Source organism: Rhinolophus sinicus, linkage group LG15 (genome assembly GCF_036562045.2).
Source record: "Rhinolophus sinicus isolate RSC01 linkage group LG15, ASM3656204v1, whole genome shotgun sequence".
Taxonomy (NCBI): Eukaryota; Metazoa; Chordata; class Mammalia; order Chiroptera; family Rhinolophidae; genus Rhinolophus; species Rhinolophus sinicus.
This window is the reverse complement of record NC_133764.1, coordinates 14,456,373-14,483,261: the sequence shown is the minus strand read 5'-3', so window position 1 is coordinate 14,483,261 and position 26,889 is coordinate 14,456,373. Positions and strand designations below refer to the sequence as shown.

Here is a 26,889-nt window from a genome sequence, read left to right as displayed (position 1 = left end):
ATCCCATCCGAGCCCCTCTCTACCACGTGATCCTACTGCCAACTCCCCTCATTCTCTAAGAAATGACTGTATTCTCAGGGTAATTGTGTCCTGAATGGTCTGCATCTCGGTGTCTGATTTTTGTTTTTGTTTCTAAGCAATAGCTTTGCCTGCTGAATGGGGGTGTTTCACTTTCCATTGGAGGAGGGTCACTTGCCCTCTGTAGGTGTCCTGATTATGCATGCCTTATTTGCTCTGGGAGTTTCCACTCTGGAAGAAAGTGGTGGGTACATACTTGGGCCACATCCGATACCTTATTCTGTGTCAGGGTAGATAGGAATTCTTCAGTGAAGTCTAACAGTTCTTTTCATCCTCACTTAACAATGATAGTTTGGAGGGCAAGAGGGCAGACAGATGGTACCTTAAAAGTGTAATTTGGCTATAATTTTAAAAATATTTGAAGTTTATAAAATGCATGTTAAAAGAAATCCAAACATAGAAGAAAACCTTAGAGTGGAAAGTGAAAGACCAGGTGGGGGACATGAAAAGACATGGTAAGTGTGGCTCACGAAACTTAATTTCCTTCTCAAACAGCTGCCCATGGACACAGACCGTGACCTAACACACGCCAGTTGGTACATGAACCCTTCCTGATGACCACTATTCACCCTTTTAAAAAAATTGGAGTCTGGGAAAGAGAAAGGGTGGAGTGCACACCTAGAGCCTCTTGTTTCCTTTATAAAACAACAGCCTCGTCATCTGGATTATCAGAAGGTATCTAACGACACTAATATGCTTAAGGGATCAACCAGGAGAAATGGGCCTCTCAGGTACAATTAAACCTGATCCATGCTCTGCTTCCATTTGCAGCTTTACAAGATGATGTCCCCATTTCTAGAAGTACTGTGAAGCACGTGACTGGTGTTCACAGGATAAAGGCCATAGGAAGGCACGTTCAGAACACAACCGTGAGACTGTGAAAGAAACTGGCGGTGGAGGGTATGGGGGGTACATGTGTCCAGTCACCAAGGACAATCACTTGAAAGAAAACCTCGAGGTCAGGGATGTTTTTTTCCAGTTGGCTCAGGAAAACTAACACATTAGGGTTGAAATGCCCGAGACACAAAGAACGCTGCCAGTATTCCAAAAAGCATTCACGTGTGTGTGAGGCTCAGGGCAGGGGTGGCCAAGCAGCAGCCACCAGCTGAGACGCCCCCTCTTCTCAGACAGGCCTCACCCCCATTCCCACTTGAGGCCCTGCCCCTCAAGCTGGCCTAGGTGGCCCCCCTTCCTCTTCTCACTAGGTCTCCAGTCTTCCTAGCCCTAAAACTTACCCCAGGATGGCAAATTTTGGACACCCCTCCATTCTCCTAAAACTCCTAGTCTTCGTGGGGGTGCTGCCCAATCCTTCAGACTCAAAAGAACAAGGACAGATGCCCAGCGTTTGGTGACTTATCAGGCCAGCATGCGCAGGGCTTGGGCCTCCACCTTGTAAGCACCCCTCACTCCAACTGGCCTCTGCTCCAGCCTCCATCACAAAGGAGGAGCGAGTCTCCTGTGACCACCAGGTGGTGTTCATCTATGAGCCACTCTCACAGGTCTAGACGCAGCAGGGAAACCTGTGCTGGGTGCCTGTGACCGCAGCCCTTGTCCTCCCTCTTCAATGACATGAGGACAGCCTTGAGTTTGATCACATTCAAACACATTCATGGGTTTTAAAGTCTTCTACTAATAGGTTGGTGCAAAAGTAATTGTGGTTTTTGCAATTATTTTTAACTTCTTAAACCGCAATTACTTTTGCACCCACCTCATAACATTTCCGGCAAGAGGCCCACGATCATGACACCGACACAGAACACACAGGAGAGGCTGGGGCAGCAGGTTTCAAAAACTCACTTTATTCCAATGTGAAATGAAGACGTGATGGTTTAAAAACAAGAAAAAGTTCTTGATCAGCTGTGGGGATGCTTTGCTTGCTAGCTCACGCCCACTCCCTTTGAAACAAGGTGTTTGGACAGACCATACCCATAAGCAGCTTCCCCCCAGGCAGAGACCCCAGCAAGGGAACAGCTCCCTCAAGCTCACAAGGGTGGCAACCTTCCTCGCCATCAGGGCCCCAACAGCAGGTACAGAGAAGCAGCACAGGCAGTGGGAGAGGGAGCAGCCGGGGCCTGTGGGGCCACCACCTTCCATGCTGGCCCCCACTTGCCACCCCAGAGCTACTCGCTGTTGAAGGTGCTTGTGTGGCAAGAACCAGGGAGGGAGCTGGGCTCCACAAATAATGACAACTACTCCTGTTATCAGGTAACTTCCCCCCAGGATCCATGATTCAGTCCTGGTTCCCTTAGGCCTTTGCCCTACTCATTCCCACTGTGCGTTAGGCAGCTCAGGTTAAAATGGGGAGAAGGATACATTCAGACTGTAGCCCCCAAGGTACCCCCAGCTTGGGAGGAGGGGGCGGGGAGGCAGACAGGTGGGGCTGGGCACAGCGGTGTCTGAGGAACCACCACTGCCAAGCCCCCCGTCTTTCCCCACCCCAAGCACAGCCAGGCCAGGCCCAACCATGATTAATAAAGCCGCTGCAGCTCTCATCTTGCCACAGAGCTAAAGTGCACCCCAGCCCTCTAGCCCTGCCACAGAGCTCTGGCTCCCCATTTCAGGACTCAGAAAAGCTCCCCTCATTTTGGCTTCAAACCTGGACTTTAAGCCAAGTTGGGCCCAGGGGTAGTGGCAGCAGAAGCAGCAGCCATGTCAAACATACAAATGACCTGAGAAATCGCATCTGCACGTCACCCACTCCGATCTGACTCGGGCTATGTACAAGTTAGGACGGACGGATCAAGACGCTCACGGGCACGGACACACTCGCACACACCTGCTGGAGGATGGGGAGCCTGAGGGGCACCCACCCCCAGCTGGGAACTGATGCCCACACACTCCATTCACGTGTCTTCAATTAGGCTTCTGCATCATATATTCATTGAGCCAGTGCAAAAACATCTCTCGGGGTGCAGGCAGGCCAGGGTCCCAGGAGGATGCTGGGGGTGGGGTTGGGGTTGGAAACGTGGGAGAAGAGGGCCTTGCTTCCTCTCCCGATCTGCAGGGCGTGCCCCCTTCTCCTGAAGTCCGGATCACTGGGTAACGGGGCGGCTGACTGACTGTCCGTCTGTCTCTCCCTTTCTAGCCCTGCAAGCTTGGGGAAGGAGGGTCCTTGGCAGCCTGCGGCGGGGAGGCCGCATCCTCCGGGGCCGCCGCCGGCTCAGGCTCGGTGGCCATGGGCTCCTCAGCCTTATCCCTGCTTTTGCTGGCCTCCTGGAGCTGGTGCCGCCGCGCCACCTCAGCTTTCAGATTCTCCAAGTCTTTTTGGCTGAGTAGAAGGATGGGGTGAAGGGTGGGTGTCAGAGCAGGCCTGGGCCCTCCGCCACCTTACTGGCTTTGCTCCACTTAAACACGGGACACGATCAGGCTCTGTGCTGTTTGGTGCGAGGCCTTCGTGGAACAAGTGCTCCCCTTGCCTCCCCAAAGCAGGAAGGCCCCCTAGTGCTGAAAAAGGAAGAGCTCATGCACTTGACAGAGCACTCAGTTAGGGCCTGGCTCCCACTCAGCCTTCACACCCAGTGCAGACCCGCTGCTCCTGTGGTCGCTCCCACGGCAGATTGCACACAGAAAATGGGAGTGAGGCGGCTGGGTGACACACAGGAGATCCTCTGTAAACACCCTAGCCTCTGGCTGACCAAAGCCACGTCCGAGGACGGACACAAGGCCAAGGGTCTCACAGTGGCAGCACTGTTTGTAAGAGCCGCACCAGAGCCCCAGGGTCCGGTTTTACGGCACATCCCTACCCTGGAACAGCAGGAAGCCAGAAAGAGAATGAAGCCAAGATGCAGTAAGCGAAGAAAAACGGATCTATGAGCATGGTTTGCTACAACTTTGTTTAAAAGAAGAGGAAGGAGAAAAAAGCTTACAGAGACAAGTTTGCTCAATTATGCAGAGTATTTCCGGAAGGATGCACAAACAACTTCTCACCCCTGGCTGTACTTTCCCACACTGAGCTACGACAATGGATTATATGTTTTAAAAACCAAAGAAACTAAAGGCCAACTAACTTCCCCGTGGGGGTGGGGAGCAGGTGGAGGAGCCTCACCTGAGTGGAATGAAGAGGATACCGTTGATGACGTTGAGCTGTTCCAAGACACTGGCCATGCTGGGGGCTGTGAACTGAGGGGGACAGGGAAGATGAGCCACCGTGCAGGCGCCGGGAGGTTGGGGCGGGGGCCCCCAGCTCCATCCCAGATGTACCTTGAGGGGTGGGATGTTGGCGCTGGAGCCGTTGCGGTAGATCTCGTTCATGGTGCGCTGCAGGGCCACGGCCTGCTGGGTCAGGCACTTGAGGTACTCAGAGCTCTCCTTGGTCTTCTCGTGGTCCTCGCCCAGCTACAGGGGCGAGAGCCGCACAGGCAGGAAGGGGTCAGGGCTGCCCGAGGCACCGGCCCAGTTGCACCCCCAGTCCCCGCCGCAGCCCACCTGGGTCTTATAGATGGTGTAGCCTTCCTTCTCGTGCTGCAGGGCTGACCGGAACTCGGCTTTGCTCTCATAGACCCGGGCAACAAGGTGGTGGCTGCAGCAAGCATGGCATGGGCGGCAAAAGAGGGACATGAGGGGCTGGGCAGGGGGCCCTGCCTAACGGGGATGCGGACTAAGCTAGATCCCGCTCCGCGATCTACCCAAGGGGAACCAACAAGCCCAGACTCAGAGCAGGGATGGAAGTTGAGAGAGACTTCCTCAGGAGCCAGCAGGACAGAGCACTGAGTCCCACGCCCACCCTCAATCCCAGGGCTTCCTGGGACCCTGGCCCCACGGCCCTGGGCCTCCCTGCCCCCTCTCCCAGCACAGCCTCACCTGAGGGCCACCTTGAGGGACTTGGGCCCATGGTACTTGGTGCTGACCGCCAGCGCATTCTCCAGGAAGCGCAGTGAGAGGTCATACTCCATCACCCCATGCAGCACCAGCCCGATGTTGTTCTGGGGGCAGTAGGGAGGGCCCTGGTCAGCTCCCGTTCCCCCGGGAAGGGGGCTCGTCCCGCCGCCCCTCCCCAGCACTCACGTCCAGCAGCGCCATCTCAGGGTGGTCTTCCCCGAACACGAGCAGTGTGAGGTAGCGAGCGCGGTACAGCAGGCTCAGGGCCGTGGACAGCTGGCTGCTGGCGAAGCAGTACAGGGCCAGGTGCATCTGCAGGGGCAGTGATGTCAGGCCAGCGTGGCCGTGGGCCCCACCCACCTGTGCAGCCTTGACCCAGATGGCCACTCACATATTCCTGAATGGTGTTGGGGTGCTCGATGCCCATCACTCGCTCACTCATCAGCACAGCCTTCTGCTGGTTACTCAGGGCCTGGAGAGGTAGGAGGTTGTCATCCCGGGTGAGTCTGCCTGGCTCTGAACCCTCAAGCCCCTCCAGCAGCTTGGCCTGTCCCTTGGGGCTGCACTTTCTATTTTTCTCTTTGCACAAGGCAGTAAAGAAGGGGTCAAAATTCAGCTGTTGTGACCATGCAAGTCTCCGCCCCACACTCGGACTGTTTCATCTTTTTAAAAAGCTTGTCTTAAACCTTTTCTCCCCCCTTATAAAAATCGGTGTAAAAACGTATATACAAATCTAAAATTGTGCTAAAAATAAAGTATTAATAATTTTTAAAAAACACCTAGACAAGTCTCTGTGACCGCAGGGGAGTGGGGAGCCTAAGCGTGCCTGCCCCATGAAACAGCCTCTTGAAGCCCTGGGGGCTGACAGGGCAGGTGAATGCCACCAGGCCACCCACGCACGCACGCACGCACGCACGCGCACACACACACTGCTTAAAGAACGAGCAGGGACACTCCTCCTAAGAGCTTCACAGGGTGCTCACACAGCACTAGGTACAGTGAGTCTCAGAATTTATCCTTCCCGGCGTCCTTCCCTGTGAAGGGAGGCCCTGCCATCACTCCCAGTTTGTCACCACAGCTCCCCCAAGGACACAGCTATTGAGTGGGGGACATGGGGGGAGGAAGCCCAGGCAGAACAAGCAGCTCCCGGGGTCCCCTGGTCTCTGCCAGTGCCTCCCTGTCCCACTGGCCACCTGGTGAGCAGCACCAAAGGCGCTCGGACAGGGGCTCCACCCACACAGGCCTAGACGCCCACTTCCTGCAGCTCCCTCGCTCGCCAGCCCCCAGGCCTCTGCTGACACAGCCCAGACGGTGCGCAAGGCCCACCTCGGCGTAGTCCCCCATAATGTAGTGGAGACGGGCGAGGAGGCGCAAGCAGGCGCAGATCTCCACGTGCATGGCTCCGTACACATTGTTGAACAGGTTCAGGGCCTCATTGATGAGCTCGCAGCCCTCCTTCAGGAAGCCTGCAGGGCAACCCCAAGGTGGCGAGGTCAGGCTCAGGCCAGGGGGCCCCCCGTCTCCCCGGCCGCACCTGGCCACGCACCCTGCTGTACTTTGGCCTGTCCGCTCTGGAAGAAGTGAAAGGCGTCCGAGGCCTTGGGGTTGACGTGCTTGACCACGGGGAAGATGTTGAGCACGTCCTCCTCGGTGAAGGCAGGTTTATGGCGGCTGTCAAAGCTGTACTCCTTCAGCAGGATCTGGGGACACAGCCGACGCCCACATACGCACAGGCAGCCTCCACCCCAGGCGCACATGGCCAGCACCTCCCAACCCACCCCTACGTGAGGAGCGAGCCCCCCTGGCTCAGTGGACCTGGCGGACACTGGAGCACGGGAAGGACACTTTGCCCACCTGGATTCCGGTTTTTAAGGAGATCTCCCGCAGCAGTGTTATCTTCTGTAGACCGTACGTCTCTACGACCTGGTCCACAGTCTCACTGGGGGAGAAGAGAAAGGCGGGACTAAGAGCCCAGCGCCCAGCTCTGCCCTTTTCAACAGCTACTGCACCCCCTCGCCCCAAGCCCAGGCACCATCCCGGCCACCCTCGCCCTGCAGCCAGGACTGACGGCTCCCATCCCTTCTCTCCTGTTCGGCCCCTTGGGTTGTCAGAGGACCCCTGCCTGCCAGGCCCCTGGCGTGTCACATACCACTCAAGGCTGAAGTCAAAGTAGTTCTTGGCCTCCTGGCAGATGTTCTTCCAGAGCTCCTGGGGGGTCATGACGGCCCAGGCGGTGTTATCTGCTGCTCCTGGAGGCCGGTTTTTCCTCCTTCTATTCCTCTTCTTGGAGACCAGCTCGTCGGCAGGCAGGTGGGCCACAGGGTTGGGGTAGGAGCTCAGGAAGCAGTTCAGGAAGTGGCTGATGGCAGCTGAGAGGCCCGAGAGCTCGACTCCCTGAGAGGGACATTTGGACCAAAGTCATGAGGGCCCTCGGGCCCCAACCCAGGGTTCTTCCTGAGACTGCACACTACCCAGCCTGGGGAGGGAGCGGTGGTACCTGTAAGTACGTCTTGAAGATGTGCTTGGCAGAGCGGGTGATGAGTTCTCCAATGCCAATTTTCTACAAAGGTTCAAAGAGGGAAGCCGTGGTCATGCCCAGGCCTCCAGCCTGCCGCAACGTCTCGTAGCACCCCCACCGGGCAACACTCACGTAGATGTGGTCCAGCTGGTCCCGAGCTGGGCTCCGGAGCACCAGGTCCAGCACCTTGCCCAGGTAGCGCATGTTGATGCCACGCTGGCGCATCACCTCGGACAGCGTGGCCCCATCCATGGGCAGCACCACATGGTCTGTGCAGTCCTTTACCTGTGGGCTATAGCAGGTCAGCCCCCAGCCCAGGCCCTCTGCCTTCTCCAGCCCCACTCTTCCCGGGGGAGCTCACAGAATCCTGAGACCCACCCAACGAGGAAGCAGGGGACGAAGACCCCAGCTACCAGTTTGGAAAAGGGGAGGAGACAAAGCATCAACGAGGACATGAAAACGTGTCCCTTAGCCTTCCACACAAACCAAGGAAAACAGGGGTGCCTGCCAAGCCTATCTGATGGGGAAGCAGGGACAAGGGAGTCCCACAGGTGAACTGAGAAACGCCCAACGGGCAGCACAGGCTCCCCTCTGACCAGGCCAGGAGCAGAGATGACCACTCAGGGGCCAAAGCTTCACCATACCTGTGCCGAGCATTAGAGGGGTCGGGCAGGGGGCCCGGGCAGCTGGCAGAGCAGGCTCGGCTCAAAGATCTGAGATAAGCATGCCACCTGACCACAGGGCTGCCCTAGTAGGGAGCAAGCACCCCACCATCCACAGGGACTACATAGAAAGCCCATGAGAGTGAAAAGGGCAGGACCCCCCAACTTTACTCCCAGATGACCCCCTGCCCTGTCAGCTGTCTGTCACGCAGGGGCTTAGAGGACCAGACCCCCAGCCACCAGCCCACATGGAGGGCACGGCAGAGCAGAGCCTACGCCTAATACCTCCCTTGGTCTCTCTGGGTCACTAAGCAGCCCCCCTCTGCACAACGGGGTCGAGCACTCTGCCCCGCCTGCCTTGAAGGTCAGCAGGTCTAAGAAGTCACTCCTGTGAAGGTCCCACAAGCCTCCAGAGTCGGAGATGGATGAGGTTTCAAGGCCTGTAACAGCCCCCCACCTTGCGGCCCCTCCCTCACCAAGCCGGGGATCTGGCAGGAGAGCAGGAAGGCAGCAGCATCTTTCAGCAGCTGCTTCTGGTCCCGAACTTCCTCCTGGCAGGACTCGGGGAAGCGGACCCCTGTGAGTGGGACAGCAGAGGCTTGAGGTAGGTAAAAGGAGGTGGGGGCGGGTGGCGAGACAGATGCCAGCACGCAGCTGGGTGGCCCCAAGGTGGCCCCGCAGTGCGCTGCCCGCCCTCCCCCACCACCTGCCTGGTGAGAAGATGTCAGGGTTGAAGCGGACATCGAAGGCCGTGCTGCTGATGGAGCCGACTGCCTTGCATGCGTTGCGGATCACCTCCCGGCTCCGCGGGTCTGCTGTGGAGACACGGCCCGCTGGGAGGTAGCCCCACTCTGCCATCGGCAGAGCCTGGCTGCCCCGAGCCTCCCCCCAGCTCCTCGCAAACACATCTGCCTGCCTCTCTTGGGGCTGGGTTGGGAGCCACCCCTCGCAAGCACTAGCTAAGATAGGCCTGGGGCTCCCCGCCACCCCCGCCCCGGGCACCCACAGCAGCCCCACCTGCCCCGTCGTCTGAGGCGATGGTCTCTGCCAGCTCCTTCACCCTGGCTAGGCCACTAGCATTGCTGCCCTCCTCCTCACTTCCCGCCTCAGATCCCAGAGGGTCTTCAGGCTTGGACTCCGAGGAGGGCAGGCTGCCATTTTCCAGTGAGGTTGGGTTCTCTATCTTGCTGGCTTTCTGCTGCATCAGCTGCAGGGCAGCCAGCTTCATGAAGAGGAGGTACCTAGAGATGGGGACGGGAAAGGGTGTGTGGCAGCTTCACTGGCCTAGAAGCTTTCTGCTGGCTGTGGGGACCAGAGCCAGGCCCCGGGCTCTGGGCTTGCTGGGGGTGATGAATGTTGGGCTGGACATCCTGCTGGCACAGGGACACATCCCACCCAGTGTACAAGTGTCAATGCACACATGCATGCGCCAACCCAGTTATCCTACCAGGTGGCAGCAGGTCACAGCAAAAACAGATCTTTCCAGACAGGAAGAAAACAGCTGGGGTGCAGGGAGGGGAATAACTCACCATGCAGGCCAGGGCTCTCGGGACTGACAGGAACCCCAAAGGCATTGGGAGAGGGAGAATTATTCACGGTATAGGACACCTGACGTGGCTACCACCTCAGCACGAAATGCCACCAGCAGCGACCCCCTGGCCGTCCTCCTGGCCCCTGGCACTGGGACTTTCAATAACACCCTCACAGGTATTTCCACATGCTCCTTAAGGGAAGAGCACCGCTTTGGCTGAGAGCCCGTGGTCTCACTGCTCGGTAGTTTTTGACCAACAGAAAGCTCTTGGATGTCCCTGTGGGGAGCGTGGCGTCACAGTGGGTGAGACTGGGACCGAGTCTGTAATGACTGTGGCCACTGTCCAAAGCTTCTCCCGTCAGGATGAGGCCCAGAGCCCCCACTGGCTGGGAGCTGCCGGCCTCGGCCCTCACCTGTGCTCCACAAAGGCGTCCACCAGCTCCTGGCGCAGGCAGCAGAGCTTGTGGCGGTGGGTGCGGGGGAAGCCGGCCCGGGTGCACTCCTCCGGCAGCCGCTCGCCGGGCACAGGCAGGAAGTTGAGGTCCGGGGGGAAGGTGCGCAGCAGGTCCAGGATGTAGTGCCGCCCGTCGTTGCCAATGATGCCCTTGCACTCCACGGAGGAGCAGAGCTCCACCTCCTCGTCGCGGTCGTTGAGCACCCGGTGCCTCAGGATCTTGAGCGGCCGGCTCGTGCGCTCCAGCAGCTCCAGGTACCGCGGGTGCGACACCACCGTCTTGCCGAAGTCGATGGAGCCGTAGATGACGCTCTGCTCCTGGTCCCGCTCCAGGATGCCGGGGATGATGGACTGCGCCGTGACGCGGTAGCCGCGGTAATCCACCACCACCGTGCCCAGCGTGTACAGCCCCTCCACGTCCACGGCGTTGTACGTGCGCACGCCGTTCAAGTCGTTGGCGGGCGCCACGTAGGCGGCCACGTCCCCGCCAAAGTCCTTGTAGTGGTCGCGGACGTCGAAGCCCAGGCTGAAGAAAATGTTGTTCCAGATGAACATCTGCATCTTGGTCTCCTCGCTGGGGTTGATGGCCATCACGTTGCCGTCGATGACCGCCATGGCGCCCCGCGTGGCCGCCGCTGTGAAATCACTGTGCACCTGGGGGGCCAAGGTTGGGACGGTGAGAGGGGCCCACCCAGCACGGCCTCGGGTTTCCGTCCTGCCTGGCCGCGCTCACCAGGATGGTGGAGGCAAGTAGGCCGCCTTGGGGGCCGTTTCCTCACATTTGGAAAAGGGCATTAGTAGCCCCTTTTATGAAAAAACTTATCACTTACACTCAGAGATGGCAGGGCTTAGTGATTAACAAGGAATGGAAGGCCTGGTGCAGGTTTGGGGTCCACCAATTAAATGCCAGGTAAACTTGGACAGGCCACCTCTCGGACCATTTTCTCATCTATAAAGCACTGATGATACCAGTATCGGCCTTTAAAAAGTGTCCAAGAGAGGACAGGACAACGCCTATGAAACACCCCACAGCCCCTGGCAAAGTTAGTATCCAAAACATTCAGACCTTTTTATCATCTCTAAGCAGTAAGATTAGGGGTGATTTTAAATTTAACTTTTTTTTGAAAGCACTATTTTTTCCTCATGTCTCTTAGCTCAACAAAAGTACTCATAACATCACAGTAGGGCACGTATGCCCAGGCAAGGGCCCGATGGTGGTCAGTGGAGGGCAGGAACCTGGAACGGACCTTGCCACTCAGCCTACATTGGAGGCAGGTCCCAGCCCTGCCTATGGACTCCAAGTCTCAGAGGCCGGGAAAAGGAGTAGGGGCAGTCTGCCAGGAGGTGGCGGCTAGCTGAACGTCCCGCAGGGTGCGGTACCCTGATAGCACGTCCGGCTTCCCTTCTGTCGAGAAGAAAACCAGCCGGCAGGGGCAGGTGGTCAGGCACCAGGGGATGTGGGCACCTTGAATATGGCTCTTTCTCGCAGCAGCCGCTCAGGCAGGTTCTTGCGGGGCAGTTCCCTTGTCGTCTGCAGCTCCTCGTTCCAGTCCCGGGTCTGCAGGGGGACAAGGGAGGGAGACACCAGCTCAGGCTGTGCCCCACGACCTGCTGTGCTCTGGGCAGTCCCTTCCTCCACCTCCCCGTGGACAGCCCCACAGGCTCCCATGTGAAAACGACACGACAAGGAGATGGAGCCCCCAGGGAGGTGCACCCTCAGAGGGAGCGGGAAGGAGGAGCCCCAGGCAGCAGGCCCAGGCCACAGGCACCTGTCCAGGAATGTGCTCCTCGTAACCCAGCCTCGAGGTGTACGCGTCCTCTGCACGCACACAGTCCATAGCATGCTCTGCTTGGGGGGCTGTCCAGCTGTACACCTGGAACGGGGTGGCGATCCTCTCAAATGGGTGGCGCTGGACCCTATGGCAGACAGAGATGGGGAGATGGGGAGGCCTGCCTAACTCAGAGCCTTGCCCCGGGCCCCTTCTCTGAGGTCCCCAACAGCTTGTGTCTCCCCACCCTGAGATGCCTGCCCCCAGCCCCCAGAAAGCCTGACAGAAGCAAACGGGCACCTCTCCTACAACTGCTATCTCAGTGCCTGGCTGACGACTCCCTAAAGGGAGGGCACAGCTTCTTAGGGTAGAAACGCTAGCGTTCAGGCTGGCTAGTTCACCCCATTCCCCCACGGGACATGAGGCAAGGGGCAGAGACAGGGCAAAGGCACTACCTTTTCTTCTGCAGCACGGCAAAGTTTTTTTTGAAAGTCGGGCTGATCTGGTTGAGCAGCTCCACCAGGGAATGGCTGAGGAAGCGGGGGCTGGCGGGCTTGGGGTTGAAGTGATACGCTGTGGACCTGCAGAGAGGGTGGTCACTGCACAGGGCCCCCCACATGATGCCCAGGGACCTGGAACGGGCTTGCACAAGGACTCACTGGTTCAGGTAAAAGCCCCGCGTGGATGCAGTAATGCTGACTTGCCGGTCCTCAGCTGTGATTACAAACAGGTACATGAGGTCCCCGTGCATCTTACGGTTCCCAGGGGGCGGGTTCCAGCCGCTCATGGTGAGCACTTTCAGGCACTGCAAGGGCTGCAGGAATGGGCAAGCGTGAGTGGGCCGGGCCTCCTGGGGTGGAGGTCCCCTCCCAACCAGAGACCTGCTCGCAGCTGTGCTCTGGGAATCCCACCTTCCAATCACGGTTCTGGGGCTGCAGGGGACACAGTGGCCGCTCCCGGCTCCCTGGAAGGATGTACTCAGGCGGCGTGCAGTCAATAGGGTCCATCTCCAAGCCCTTCTTCCGCTTCCCGCTGTCTGAGGGACCCGAGGCTAGTGGTCAGCACAGGACTACCCACGGGCCAACAATCTGCCTGTCTAAACTGGCCCCAGTCTGGGTGCCTCCAGCCCCAGCCCCTCCACGCGGGACGGCCTGGCCCCTCTGCCCAAGCCCAGCCACAATGCCTCGTGCACCTCCCAGGTCGCCATCGGTAAAGACACTCAGGAAGGACAAGGAGTTGCAGTCAACCCCGTTGAAGGCATCGGACGGGTCCAGGCTCTTGAGCAGGTCTCGGACGTGGCGCACGTGGATACGGGCCTCACGTACCGTGTATGGCTCTGTCAGGAGGGAAGTGACAGGCGTTGCCAGGGCTCTGCTCCCTGCAACAACCCTCCCAGCACAGACAGGTCTGCCATGGTGCTACCATGGCTCATCTCGATTTTCAATTTTAGGCTTCCATTGACAAATTCCATTATGAACACATAAGCTCGAGTTCTGGTTTTAACACACACACCTGCCTGCTGGTGGGCAGGGATCCTTGTTTGCAAAGAACCTTTTGCCAAAGGGCACAAGAAATGTCTCTGGAAGCACACAGGCCTCAGCCTGTCCACAAAGCCCCCTGCTCTGTTCACAAGTGTCACAAGTGAGCAGGCCAGCAGAGATGCGGGGCCGCCACGGCCTCTGTCCTGTTCTCCCAGCGCAGCCTGCGTCCAGGGACGGCCTGAGAACCTAACAGGACCTGAACTACCACACTGCCCCCTAATATGTATCATGAAATGCTAATGGGGGCTCTTGTGGTGGAGAAAGGGGTCTATAATCAAGCAAGTTTGGGCTCAGTTGGGTTACATTTTTTTCACATTTCCTTGTAAGTCAACACACTGGGAACCGCGAAGCCACTTCTGTCCAGGGGACCCAAAGTTCACGAAAGCTTTATTTTACAACTACACCAGCGTGACCATACCAGCTGATCACTCCACACTGGGCCTGACTTCCCTCCTCAAGAGTTGTGAAACTAGTTTCCATAAGAGATCTAACTTTTATCTCTACAGGACTTGATTGGGCCAATTTCAAGCCTTTGCTTGGTATTGTTTTTATTTTTTAAATCACGATTCGTATTGAACCCATGAAGTTAAAAGGTGCACAGGTGACAGACAACCTGAGAAGCACACCTGTGCTCCAATCCTTCCCCCTCAGTTTGATACCACTCTGAGCCTCCACGTACTATGACCAGCTAGTGTGAGTGGAGTGCCATCTGGCCCTGCCTCTATGTGCCCTCCCTTGGCGGGCCGCCCAACTTGCGGACAGACCTTCTACCACCCGCAGCACCGAGCCCTCCTGTAGCCCCTCCACGCTGCGCAGCTCTGAGAAGTGGTCCAGCATGTTGCCATCCAGATGCAGTGAGAAGCAGGTGCGGTGACACGTGTCTTCACGGTCCATGAGCACCTGGTGGATCTCCTGTACCATCTCCTGGGGGGACACCTGCCAGGGAGAAGGCCCCGACCACCCTGGTGAGGACATATCACTTTCCCCAGCCCAAAGTAGCCAGTTTCCCACTTTTTGGCTTCTAAATTGCAGGCCCTGTATATATATATATATTTATGCCTATCTACACCTGTGTGTGTGAGTGCAGGGTATACACACGTCTGCATGACAAGAGTCTGGCCCCAGTACCCTCAGGCCTAAACTATTTCTGCAGACCAAGAGTAAGCCCTGAGCAGAGTAGCAGGAGATGTAAGAATGGGGGAAAGAAAACAATCCTGCCTTCTCCCTTGCCCAATGCTGAGGTCCCCAGGGCAAATGGCTTCCCCGCTCCAGAAGGGGTGCTCTGGGGCCCAAGCACGTGGGTACAAAAGACATAAGAGCACTACCTCATTCCCCAATGAGTTACCAGTCTGCAAGACCCCTGAGTTGGCTCTGCTCTTGGAGACCACCCAATACCATTCTCCTCTCAGGCAAATGGTAAAGCCACAGCCAGAGAGAGGTGACTTCCCTGAGAGCACAAAGCAGAGGGCTGAGGAGCCCTGGACGCCACCACCACCCAGCTACCACCATACCTCTCCCCAAACAGGGCTGGCAGTCCCAGCAGGGAGCTGTCCCATAGCAATGGGACCATGACCTGAACCTGGAATCACACATCCACCATGCTAGCTGAGTGACCTTGGGCAAGGCACAGGAGCCTCGGTTTCCTGCCTATCACATGGGACCAGGATGAGTACAGGCAAGGGCTGGCTTTTCCCTTGTCCTCCCAAAGAGGCTTGGGCCTTGGTCCCCATCCCACCTGCAGGGAGAAGGGCTCAATCCCGGGGGCCAGGATCTTCACAGAAAAGCCCGTGTCCTGAATGACAATGACTTCCTGTCCAGTGGTCTCTTCTCCCGGCTCAGCCTCATCCAGCCCATTTTCCCGGGGCGGTTCGGGGGCCCCCTCTTCCTTTTTCAGGCTCTCTGGGCAGTCTCCATTCAGTAGCATGACCGACGGCAGCTCTGCGGGTGACAAGAAAGCAATGAGTCAGAGGGGTCTGGCTGGTCAGGTGGGGCCGTTCGCCTCACCCACCGGGCAGGGGTGGGCACCTGCCTGTGCTCCCAACACTTAGCCCTACCCCACATTCCAGTCCCCCCACCCTGGGCACAAACTTCTCTCCGTCCTGCCACCTGCAGGCCACAGCCAGAACCCTTCCACTGCTAGGGCCCTCCTTTCCCATTCTCTTTAGTCTACCAGGCCGGCTTTTATCTGAGCGTGCCACCCAAACCACTCTCCTCAGAGTCACCAATGCCACTCTAAGGGCCAAACCCAAGGGTCTTCTTTGGCCTTACTGTGTCCCACTTCTCAGCAGCGTCCCCTCTCTGCTATTCCTCCTCCTCGTCCCTGATGGACACGGTTGCTCTTATTCCTCGTTCCATCCTCTCCCAGCAGTCTGAACTGTCAGTGCCCTCTCCTCCTTCTCATCTCACCCTCCCCCGTGGCATCAAATACCCTCATGCATCACAGCTCACATAGCGGTCCAGGCCTGCTCAAGCTTTTCAATATGTGGCATCACCAAAGACATCTTGTCAGCTTGGGATTCACAAACCGGCCCCCGCTCTGTGAATGTACCCCACCCCGATCTAGTCACCCAACCTAATCTCCACTGGTCACAGGACCAGGACTCGACAGCCACAGCCCCAGTACAGGCCATTTCCCCTATTTCAAGAGCACCACTTAGAACCTTCTGATACTCCCCACTGCTCCCACGATCCAAGTTTCTCAGGCCAACATTCTCAGGCACCAGCCTGAAGTCCCTCTCAGCTCCTGCCAGCTCTCCCTGTCAAGGTGTAGCCACACCACACTACTCGAAAGCCTGATGACAGGCCATACATCTTCCTTTCCACCTGTGCTTTTGTTTATTCTGTCCCCAATGTCACATTTCCTTGGGCAAACACCTCTTCATCCTTCAAGGCCTAGGTGAAGTAAATCCTCTTCTCTAAAGCCTGCCCAAATGACCCTATGGCAGAATTACGACCTCCCACTGTCCCCAGAGCCATGGTCACCACCTCCCAGAACACTGGACTGCTGCTTTCTGGGTGGCTGCGCATACCAGCAGCTCTGCTTTCCTCCTCTTGCCTGTGTACAACAGAAAGGCACTGAATTAATGAATTAATTACTGTAAACACAGTGAACAGCACCTAACACACATGCTGTGGAGAAAGGGGGTGCAGGTGACAAAACCTTCCATTTCTACTCAGACACTAAGGGGAACAAAGGAGAGCCCCCTCGCTCCCTTGGGGAGCAGAGGGCCTGCTCACAGAAACCCTCCAGCAAAACCCAGGCCTGGCTTCGTACCCATTTGGCCCACGGAGCCTTCCGACCCAAGGTCTGCCTGGCAACCAAACCAGCCCCTTCCTTGCCTGGGAGTTCCAGACAGGTCCGCTCACCCGCTCTGCTCCGGACCCCATCCCATCCTACCCTTTCCCTACTTTTCCCTACACGGCTGTTCGGAGTGGGGCTGCAGTACATTTCCCCAGAGCTGTATGGGCCCTATCCAGACCCATCAGAAACACGGAGCGAGGGCCTTGGGAAAGGAGATAAGCCCAGCACAGAAGGGCACACCAGGGGGACGTGGAGAGAAGCCACTCCCTTTTTCCTGGGTCCCCTCAACTTAGTGATAAACAGGACCGCCAGGAGCTCAGATACAGTCCCCTCCTCCTTCCCCCAAATAAGGACGTCCGAGGCCCAGAAAAGTTCAGAGCCTTGCCCAAGGTCAAGAGTCAAGAGTGGACCCTGCATTCTTGTGCCAGCACGTCACCATGCCCTCCATCCTGGCCACTGTGGACCTTCACTGACCATCATCCCCCAATCTCCATGCCCAGCGACCTTCTCCAAACCAGAAGGGAAACTACCGAGAACCACAAGGACGCACAAGGACCTCTCCTTCCAGGGAGCCCACAGCCCCTAGAAAGTAAGCAACCAGACCCAGAGGGAGAACCTGGCCAACTCTATGACAAAGCCAACAGGGACAGGAGGGCGGGGAGACGGGCGGTGGTTGGTCTGCTTTTAAAGGCAGAAAGAGGGAGGGCAGATACGAGGAGGCACTTCCCCCAATCGGGTCTCTGAGGAAAGCTTTGTGGCTGCAGAGCCCCTGGGATAAGGGAAGATGCAGGAAGGGGCCCCCACCCAATACGGAGCAGCAGCTTTGAGATCTGAGACCCCACAGTGCAAAGTCAGGGACCTGACCCAGACAGGCAGACTGTACTCCCTGAGTCGGGCTGGGGAGGGCAAGAAGGGCAGGCAAGACAAGGCAAGGGGGGGACACAGTTCCCACTCCCCCTTTGGCAGTCCAGGGAGCCTGCCCAGAAGGCACCTGGAACCAGGTTCCCACCCCAGGGGGTACCCAATCCCCTATCACATTTCAAAGGAATGTGGCTGGTTCCCATGGGCCTCCACTCCCCAGGACAGCCTGCCCTGCCCCTCCTCCTTCCTCTTAGGGGACCCTGAAGGTCTCCCTAACACTGGATTAAAACCAAATGATCTCCCCACAAGAAGCTGGCCACCTGGCTCCACTGCCCCCACAGCCCACCTGGTCTAGTCAGCGGATGCCCTCTCCTTGGCTCTGGAGTCTCTCGACCGCCATCACAGCAAGGCAGGCAGCTCTCCGGCTCAGGCCCGGCACTGCCTGTGTCCCCCATTCCGGCCTCTGCCACTACCCTTGCCCCCATGCAGCTGGTCGGCCCAGGGCTGGAGTTCTGGCTGGCTTCGGGTTTCACTGGGGCCAGGCCTGCCGGGGCGGCCCCACGAAGGGCACACTCCCCCTGACTCGCATCTTGCTCAAGGTCGGCCAGAAGGACAGCTGTGGGCCAGGAGGCCCTGGTGGCTCCAGGACCCCAGGTGGAGCTGCCATCAGCACTCAGATCCACCTTCCTATACTCCCCAGAAAGGGAGTCACTGCTGATAAAGCTGTTAGGGGGGCAGGAAAACCCAGCGTTTGGGGTACCTAGGCCCTTCAGGATCGAGGACCCCGGGGACTGGCTGGCAGGGGCAGGGTCCAGCAAGGGGGTCCTCTCCTCAGCCCCAACCCCAGTGGGGGTGGGCAGAACTGCTTCAGCCATCTGCCGGCAACAACTGGTGCAGACCCAGACCCAGGCCATGAGGTGGCTGCCCTGTCCACCAGTCCCAGACGCTAAGCACCCTGCCTGCCTCCTGGGTCAAGGTGCTGGCTGGGGCCTCTGGCTCATGCTGCCCCCTGCAGGTGACCTGGCAGCTCTCCCTTTCCAGAGAGTCACTGGTTCTGGTGGGAGGGGGGATGGGCCACCAGAGGACAACTGCACCCGTGCCCCAGGCCTCCAACTCCACCAAGAAGCTGGCAGGCTCTGCCTTCCCTTCCCAGCAGCCCCTGCTCTGCCAGGAGAAAACCAACTCTCTCCCCCGGGGGGGGAAACAGAGCTGGCAGCAAGAGGCCGAAGGCTGTTCGGCTGTGGAGAAGGAACATGCCCAGCCTCGCCAGGGCGCCTTCCCAGGGCACTCTGACTTGTTGCCAGGGCCCAGCCAAGACTGCTCCGGCATCCATACTAACCAGGGTGGGGGCGGGAGCCAGGTTCACTCCAGACCCCCTCCCTTCCAATCCAATCCTGTCTCTTCCCAGGCAGCCCTGATGGCCCTGCACAGGCCAGGTTCTCCGCCTCCCCCAAACCCCCACCAAAGGTTCCGACTGCACATACCAGATGTTACTAAGGGCCAGGTCCTGGCAGAGTCCCTCCTATCCTATCCTCCTCCCCAAATACACCCTAACCCTCTGAAGAAGGGTGTCGGGCAGGCAACGACCTGCAGAGCGGTGACAGCCACCTTCCTTCCGGCCACCAGAAAGCCAGTGCTCACTCTGGGCCCATCCACAGCGGGTCCCTCAATCACTTCGACTAGCCCATCTCACCTGAGGAAACAGAGACTCCAGAAAGCTAGTAAGCAAGCTGCCCAAAGTCACAGAGGGAACAGGCAGCCAAGCCAGGTCAAGAAGAAACTAGGTCCATCAGATGCCTAAGCCCCTGCTCTGAGTGCCACTCCCCCAGGCTGTGGCGCCCCCAGGTACACAAGACCCCCCTCCTCCTCCAGGCCTCAGGCCTCAGCCCAGGAGGCAAATCGATCTCCAGCCATAGGACTCCCTCCCCTAGCCTCTACACCTTGCACTGGCACCCCCACCTCTCTTATCCCAGGGGGCATCCCTGAGCATTTGGGCTTTAGGGAAAGGGAAGTGGTCCTCTGCAGAATGGGAAGGGGTTTTCCAAATAGCACTGGATATACACCCCTAGTCTTCATTGGTCAAATCAGCATGAAGAGACAACGCGTGGCCCTGCCCTGGCCTGGAAGCACAGGGACCCCACGGGCAGCAGAAAGGAGGAGTTAGAAACTTAGGCCATCCTGGGTGGCCTCTGTGTGCCTTCCCCAGCCTGGCATGGCCTTACTCAGTAGACGGTGCCAGAGCCAGGCCCCGCCCCAGCCAAGGCCTCAGCAGGTGAGGCTCCAGCAGGAAGTAAGGCCCCAAAAGACACATGGCCCCATCCCAGGAACTCAGGGCTTCAAGGGAAAGGGGTGAGGGTAGACAAGCAGCCTAGGGAAGACTCCAGGATGCGGGCACCTGTTTGCCTTCCTCCTGTCCCCCAGGCCAGAAGCAGGTCTGCAGGGTCTGGGGACAGTCAGTACTCCTCAAGCTACTCTACTCCACCTACCCAAGAGAAGAGCTTTGGAATCCTGTCAGGGAGCTCCCCTATGCCCCCAAGCTCCTCCCCAGTCTGCCACCCCTTCTCAGCACTGGGTGCCAACTCTAAGGAGCCCTCCCCTAGGCAGAAGGAACTCGACACACCACTGTGAACTTGAAAAACCTGCCTGTTCTCTTAACCCCTAAAAGCAGCTTATGCCCAAGAAGGTAACTGACCCTTGCTCCCTCCACAAAACAGGAGCACCTCTTCCGTGGGATTAGGGAGTCTTCCAGAGCTGGGTAAGAGACTACTGGGAGTCTCCATTAATGCCCCCTCCTACTTTGACTAGATACAGGCGGGCTGTAATTCAAGTCCTACCTACCTGTACTAGCTTCCCAGAGAGGAAGGAGCCAATGTTCCACCTGCTAGTATGAGCCCCGTTTCCCCAAAATGAACAGCTGGGCAGGGCTTCACTCAGGCCTTCAGAGACGTCCTCCAACAGACTCTCCCCTCGTTAGCCCTCGTGTTCTCAGCACCATCCCAACCAACATGCCTGTCGCAGCTTCCTCTTGGGACAGTCGGGGCAGCCTTGGCATGCCTGCCTTGAGCTAGAAATCCAAATGCTCTCGACAGCTACATCGCTGTGTGACCTTGGGCAAGTCGCTTCATCTCGTCAGGTCTCTTTGCTAGAGAGGAAACCAGCCAGCCCCTTAATCTACCTCCTCTTATCTAGCATGCCCTCACTGATTCAGAGCCACATAGGGCAAAGCCTGGAAGGTTGGGGTCATCAGGATCTGTTGTTTTGCCCAAACCTTGGCCTTGTCTAGGCAATCAGCAAAGCTGTCACCGTACCTATCCCCTACCACAAGGTAAACCCGCTGTGACAGGTGACAGGGTCAGAGAGCCGACCTAACACTTGCCCCATCCTGACTCACCAAAGCTGGGTGGGAAGTAGAATGACACTAACAAGTCCTTGTTGAGGAGAGTTGGGGGCAAGTGGGAGACAAGGGGCATTCTGCCCTCCCACCCCCACACAGGGCAGAGAGGGCCCAGTCCAGCCCTGGGGCTCTGGGAAGACTCAGACATGACACCTGATGGGCTAGGAAGGAGCTTCGGCCTCAAGGCCAGATTCTGAGGTGTGATGAAGGGAACAAAGAAGGCCCAGGAGAAACGGAGAGAAGCAGTCCCCACCAGAGAATGCTGCAGCCATTCCCAAAGCCACAGCCACACAGCCCCCATGGGGGAGAGCCAGGAGCTCCACTCCACACTGACGACCTTTGCCTTAAAAACAGCAACTCTGGGCTGACCCACTTTTCGCAATAAGGCGGGTTAATGATCAAGTTCTGGCACAAACACCTCCTCCTGCCAAGGAGTTTGGCTCTGGCCCCACACACAGGCAGACCCCTAGGTCTGCCGACCAGGCTAACTGGAACCCGGCAGAGAGCCGAGCCTGAAGACCTGGGGTTAAAGGCTTGCCTCCGAATGAACCAGAGAAACCCCTTCACAGTACCCACAGCTGAACTCGCGCTCTTCCCAAAGAACAAGCCTGGGAAGTCCCAAGTGGAGCCTTACTCGCAGGGCTGCAGCCCGTGCACAAGGAACGCTTTTGAGATCCTGACGTGGACCGGTGCCTGAAGAGCAAGTGTCAGTGACCCCAGCCCCGAGAGCCAGTGCCCGGGAGCAGGGGGGGTGGGGCCGCCGATTCTGTCTGCGGCGGCGGCGCACCCCGAAACCGCGTGTGCGCGCACGTGTCTCCGCGATCTGGCGCGCGTGTGCCAGCCGCCGTTGCCCTCCTCGGGACCCCACGTGCGAAGCCCCGGTCGTAGCCGGGGGCGACAGTGAAGGTGACCTTCAGGGCGGGGGCGGCCCGGTGGAGGGCCCGGAGAGATGCAACCCCGCCCGGCGCGGAGGGAGGGCGGCGGTCTCCGTGGAACCTCGAACCAAGCCGCCCGCTCGGCCCAGTCTGGCCTCCCCGCCCGGCTCCCCACTGGCCCCGGCCCTGCTCACCGGCCGCGCCCGGCCGTCCCTTGCCACCAGCCTGCGAGTTGGGTTCCCGGGCGCTGTCGGTCGGGGCGGCCGCCGGCAGTTCGTCCGTTTTGATGACCATGACGGCGGGAGCCGGCGTCCGGCTCAGCTGTCCGCACCGCCCGCCACGCCACTAACCCAAGTGCCCTGCTAGCCGCGGCCGCTGCGGGAAGGACGGAGTCACCGGCCCACGTGGTGCGCGCTGTAACCTTTGACCCCACCATCGCTCCCCTGCCCCGCCCCTGCGCCCGGCCCGGCCCACGGCGGCTCGTAAGGGACAAAACGCGCCACGCCTCGTTGGCCGGCCACCAAAGCTGTGACGTTTTTGAACGTCTTAAAGGGAACGTACGTTGATTCCTGGGAGAGAGAAGCTTCGGGCCCCCTAGAGGGGCGGGGCTGCGGGAGGCGTACTTGTGGTTCGCTGTCCGTCGGGCGGGCACCTTGACCTTGAGTGGAGACTTTTCTAAGACTGCAATGCCAACCGCCTCCTCCCCCAGTGTCCTCTTGTTTCCAATTGCAAATCTGCCAAATGACCACGCGGTCTCTAATCTGCGATGTTAGCGTGACCCTCAGCTCCCTCCTCCCTAAGCTTGCCCTTTGCCGCCAAGGTGTGGGACTGGGGTGCCTGGCTTTTTGAGGAGTGGGTGGAGGATGGTCACTAGAGGCGGGAGTGGAGAATGGCAAATGGGGATGAAGTGTCAAAAATAAACCCACCACAGACTTTGTCCTGAGCCACAACGGGCTCCTCCTTGCCAGCGGCCTCGACACCCCCACCAGATAAGTGAGTCCTCATTTCCAGACTGGTACACTGTCTCCATTATACAGAGGAGGAAGCTGAGACTAAGGTCGTACAGAGAACAAGAAGTAGAGTTGGGTCAGGCTGAATCCACAGCCTGGAAGCTTAACAGTAATTCAGATTTTCAGGTGGTAGGACTTGGTAGGGACTAAGAAGAGAGGTCAGAGAATGCTGCCCAGGTGACATTTTACCAGTGAATTGATGGGAATGGAGAGTGAGGAGGGTCTTCCATGCACAGACCCAGGAAGCCATTGGGAAGCACTTAAGGCATATTCCTAACATTTTCCAGGATCTAATGGGAATTGGGAAGCTGAAGCTGCAGAGCTGGGCTGGGGCGGGCCCTAGGGCCTCATAAAAATTGCAAAGGAAAGTGGACTTTGTCCTGGAGTATAGGTGGTGGGAATGGGAGCCAGTGATAAACTTTGAGCATTTAAGCAGGAGGAAGGGAAGTGAGAAATGCTCTGGCTGCTGTGTGGGGGATAAGGGGGACTGACCTAGACTAGAGTAAGATCAGTTAGGACTATTGGCTGGAAATAAAAGCAAGACCTGACTGCTTGGTGTACATAAAAGGTAGGAAGCCAGGGTAGTGCATGAACCTAACACTAGACTGGATTGGAAATCTGCACCACAACTTCCACCTGTCTCTTTTTGTAACCTTAAGCAAGTCTCTTGAGTTTCACCCCACTGAATCTCAGGTGCTTCCTCTGTCAATAAAAACACCCATATATATCTAGCCTCACTTAGCTGTTGGAAGGAGATGGTGGTATCACTTGTAAGAGCTCGGTGCTACAGAAAGATCAGAGATGAACAGGATCCAGTCCTTGCCAGGAAAAGTTTCAATCTGGTAGATGAAGTGAGATGCACACAGCAACTTCATGTACAAGGCTGCAGCATAAAGGCCTCTAAGGAAGGCTATTCTGAGTGTGTGGAGGAGGCAGTCAGGGAGGGCTTCTTGGAAGAGGCTGCTCTGAACTGTGCTTTGAAGGGTAAAAAGGATTCTAATGAGCAAATCAATGGAATCATATAAGGAGGCACAGAAAGAGTGACTCTGGGAATTTATTCACTCATTTAGTTTTTTTAAAAAATTTTAATTTTACTTAGAATTTTGAATAGGTAATAGATTCACATGGTTCAAGCTTCGTAAAGTACAAAAAGGGTATACAGTGAAATCTCTCACCTGCTTCCAGCTACCTAGTTTCCCTCCCCAGACCACCAATTCTTTTATATTCTTCTAGAGATATTCTTTGCATATAAAATGCGTATATAATAAACATATATACCGTTTGAGTTACACGACTGGTGACATACTGTACCTGCTATTCGTCACCCTGATTTTATAATTTAACAATATAGTCTGGAGATTGTTACATATCACTACACAAAGAGCTTTCCTTATTACATTTTTAAAAATATTTTTTAAATTGGGGAATAGTGGTTTTTTCCAGGACCCATCAGCTCCAAGTCGTTTTTTTTTTCAATCTGGTTGTAGAGGGCGCAGCTCACTGGACCATGTGGGAATTGAACCGGCGACGTTGGTGTTATGAGCACTGAGCTCTTAACCGACTGAGCCAACCAGCCACCCCTCTCATTACATTTTATGGCTGGATAATATTCTATTGTGTGATTGTACCATAAATCTTTTAACCAGTCAGTCTCTTGATTGATGGGTTCTTAGTTTGTACTCATGAAACGCAAGGAATTTGGAGAATCGTACCAAGTCCAGTGTAGCTGAAGTTGGAAGCCTTCTCCATGTTGGTAACATTACTCAGAACCAGAAGCATAGCTCAGTTTTAACTGGGGGGTAGCAAGCCTGGGGACGAGGAGACAGACACAGAAGTGTCATCCTCTGATCACTTTCTCTATAGTGAGGTGGTCTGACCTCTGATCACATATTAAACAGATTGTTTCTTGCTTTCAAGCTGCCTCTATCAATGTCGTTTCATCACAGTTTTAACAGCAACTACTCCCACCGCTTGGCCTGATTATTTCCACCATTGCCTGTACGTTGTGCTATGGTTAAGGTGACCATATAATTTAGCATCCAAACCAGGACTCTTTTGAGAGTGAAAGGAGACTACCAATAATGACATTGGGACAAGGGGCATAAACCGAGACTGTCTTGGCCAAACTGGGATGTCTGGTTCTCAGGTGAGGAGTCTAGCTGCTAGACTGGGGGACTTCTGGAAGACAAGGGCCATACCTTATTTATCTGGGTATCCCCAGCATCTTCTCAGAGCCTGATGCATTATAGGTGTTTAATGTTGTTAGTTGAATGGCTGACCCGGGTGTAGGGAGTGCCAAGCAGTCCTTTCGAGGCCTCCACAAGATGCTAAGCAGGAGCGTTTCTAGCAGATCAGCCTTCACCTTTGAGCCCCATCGTTATTTATAATATCTCGGCTTTCCTTGCAGATATCCTCTTTGTGTACACTGTGCTTTGACCTTTGTATCAGAAGCTTCAGATCATGTCCACAATGCCTGGCTGAGACCCACCAGCCTGAGCCCTGGAAAAGCCTGTACTATTTCCTTGGCCTTCCTCCCCTGTCCTTCTCAAGGTCAGGGGCTGTGAGTGCCTACTGGTCAGCCTGGGTGCTGGTGACTAAGTGGTCCCAGCAGCCTTAGAAGCTATAACTTGACTTCCTTGGACCCCTACCCCTTTGGACCCCTACCCCTTTTCCTAGCAGGCTCTTGTCACACAGTCCCCATCCGCAGGGCGGTCTGGGTAGCACTCCTGAGCACCTCAGTTTCCCCATCTTTAGGGCCCCTGGGTAAAGATGCTAAGTAAATACAGAGGGAGGTGTATCAAGGCTGAGACCTAGCCTACATAATTAGCCTGCTTGAAACCTCCCACCTCCCTAATTATTGTTATGATGGATGTACCCACTCAGCTGGGCATTCCCATTTGCCCCCTCCTTTTCAGAATTCCCAAGGATAGCAGGAGGGTTCCCCCCTACCTCACTGACCTGACTTTGGGGACCTGTAAGAGAGGAAATGCTCCACCTTCCTCAATCCCAAACCTGTGTGGGCAGAACCGCCGGGAGGGAAGGGACGATAGTCCGCCCTGGGCCTCAGTCCTCCGATCTGTAAAATGAGGGGTTTGCATGGGTCATCTCTGAGTAATCTGATGACGATATTGTACATTTCACCCCACACTGTGATTCTGGCTGGGCTCAGCAGAGCACCCTCAGGGGTTGGGGGGGGGGACCCTAAGATCCTTCTCTCCCTGCCCTCTTTTCTCCTTTTTCTCAAATTGTACACGAGACCCTGAATCCTGGGCAGATGTTTATCCAGGGTTGGGCCTTCCCTCTCAGAGCTGCCCCAGGAGATCAAAGGCCAGGGACAAGCAGAGGCCTGGGCCATACTTCCTGGGCTTTCCAGCCCATCCTGTGTTCAAACCTGATCCCCAGAGGCTGGAGCCAGGAACTGAGATGGGACTGACTGGGCCTGCCTACTGGTTCCACCTGGACACACTGGATAGGAATCAAAATATGTGACTTCAAGTCTAGCTCCATCCCTGACTTTTTCCGCTATGTGACCTTGAGCAAGTCAACTGGGGACAGATGTGGAAATGATCCCAGGTCTCCGAAGTCAAACTCAAATACCACTGTGTCTATTAAATTTCCTGTTAGTCCTGGCAGCTGGAAGTGGTCACTCCCTCCCCAGAACTCTGCGAATATTTTATTCAATATATTTTATTGGTTGGCATCCATTTGTTTTTCCCTCACTGATGAGTTGTTCTTGGACATCATAGGACTGTTGAAGTTATCAAGGCACTAAAACTCAACTCAAAATGGCTTTTAAAAGTGTGTCACAGATTAGAGGAAACTAAGAAAAAATAACTCAGTGCAATGGGATCCTGGATAGGATCCTGGGACAGAAAGAGGACTGTCATGCAGGGTGTCATGCGGGGACTCAGCTCCTGCTCCTGACATAAGAACTCAGGATATGGCGAGGCCAAAAAGGAACACCCACGGAGCCATAGATAGGGGAGTTATACCACTATATTCTCGCTGGCGGCTGGGTTGGAGACACAGGAAGCGGGAGCCACACATCCACTACCTGCTGTCCACTTCTCTGCCAAC

General features: G+C 56.6%; 1 protein-coding gene across 5 annotated transcripts; it reads right to left on the bottom strand.

Moving 5' to 3' along the window:
• Positions 1-1,856: 1,856 nt before the first annotated feature.
• On the bottom strand, positions 1,857-22,220 carry CLUH (clustered mitochondria homolog). 5 transcript variants are annotated; one of them, XM_074319924.1, is made up of 26 exons: positions 21,997-22,220; positions 15,107-15,309; positions 14,136-14,307; positions 13,023-13,166; positions 12,742-12,866; positions 12,490-12,644; positions 12,286-12,411; positions 11,831-11,978; positions 11,527-11,619; positions 10,021-10,715; positions 9,094-9,317; positions 8,787-8,891; positions 8,553-8,653; positions 7,547-7,699; positions 7,394-7,456; positions 7,046-7,290; positions 6,751-6,835; positions 6,443-6,596; positions 6,223-6,362; positions 5,288-5,368; positions 5,083-5,208; positions 4,879-5,000; positions 4,504-4,597; positions 4,279-4,413; positions 4,124-4,197; positions 1,857-3,346 (listed from the first exon to the last, which is right to left on the bottom strand). In XM_074319924.1, exons 1-26 carry the CDS (start codon positions 22,094-22,096, stop codon positions 3,160-3,162), a joined length of 4,050 nt encoding a protein of 1,349 aa, XP_074176025.1. In that variant the 5' UTR covers positions 22,097-22,220; the 3' UTR covers positions 1,857-3,159. The 5 variants fall into 5 exon arrangements, with proteins under 5 accessions (XP_074176025.1, XP_019611066.2, XP_019611064.2 ...); XM_019755507.2 differs by having other exon boundaries at positions 8,787-8,888; XM_019755505.2 differs by lacking the exon at positions 21,997-22,220 and adding an exon at positions 17,880-18,479.
• Positions 22,221-26,889: the final 4,669 nt, after the last annotated feature.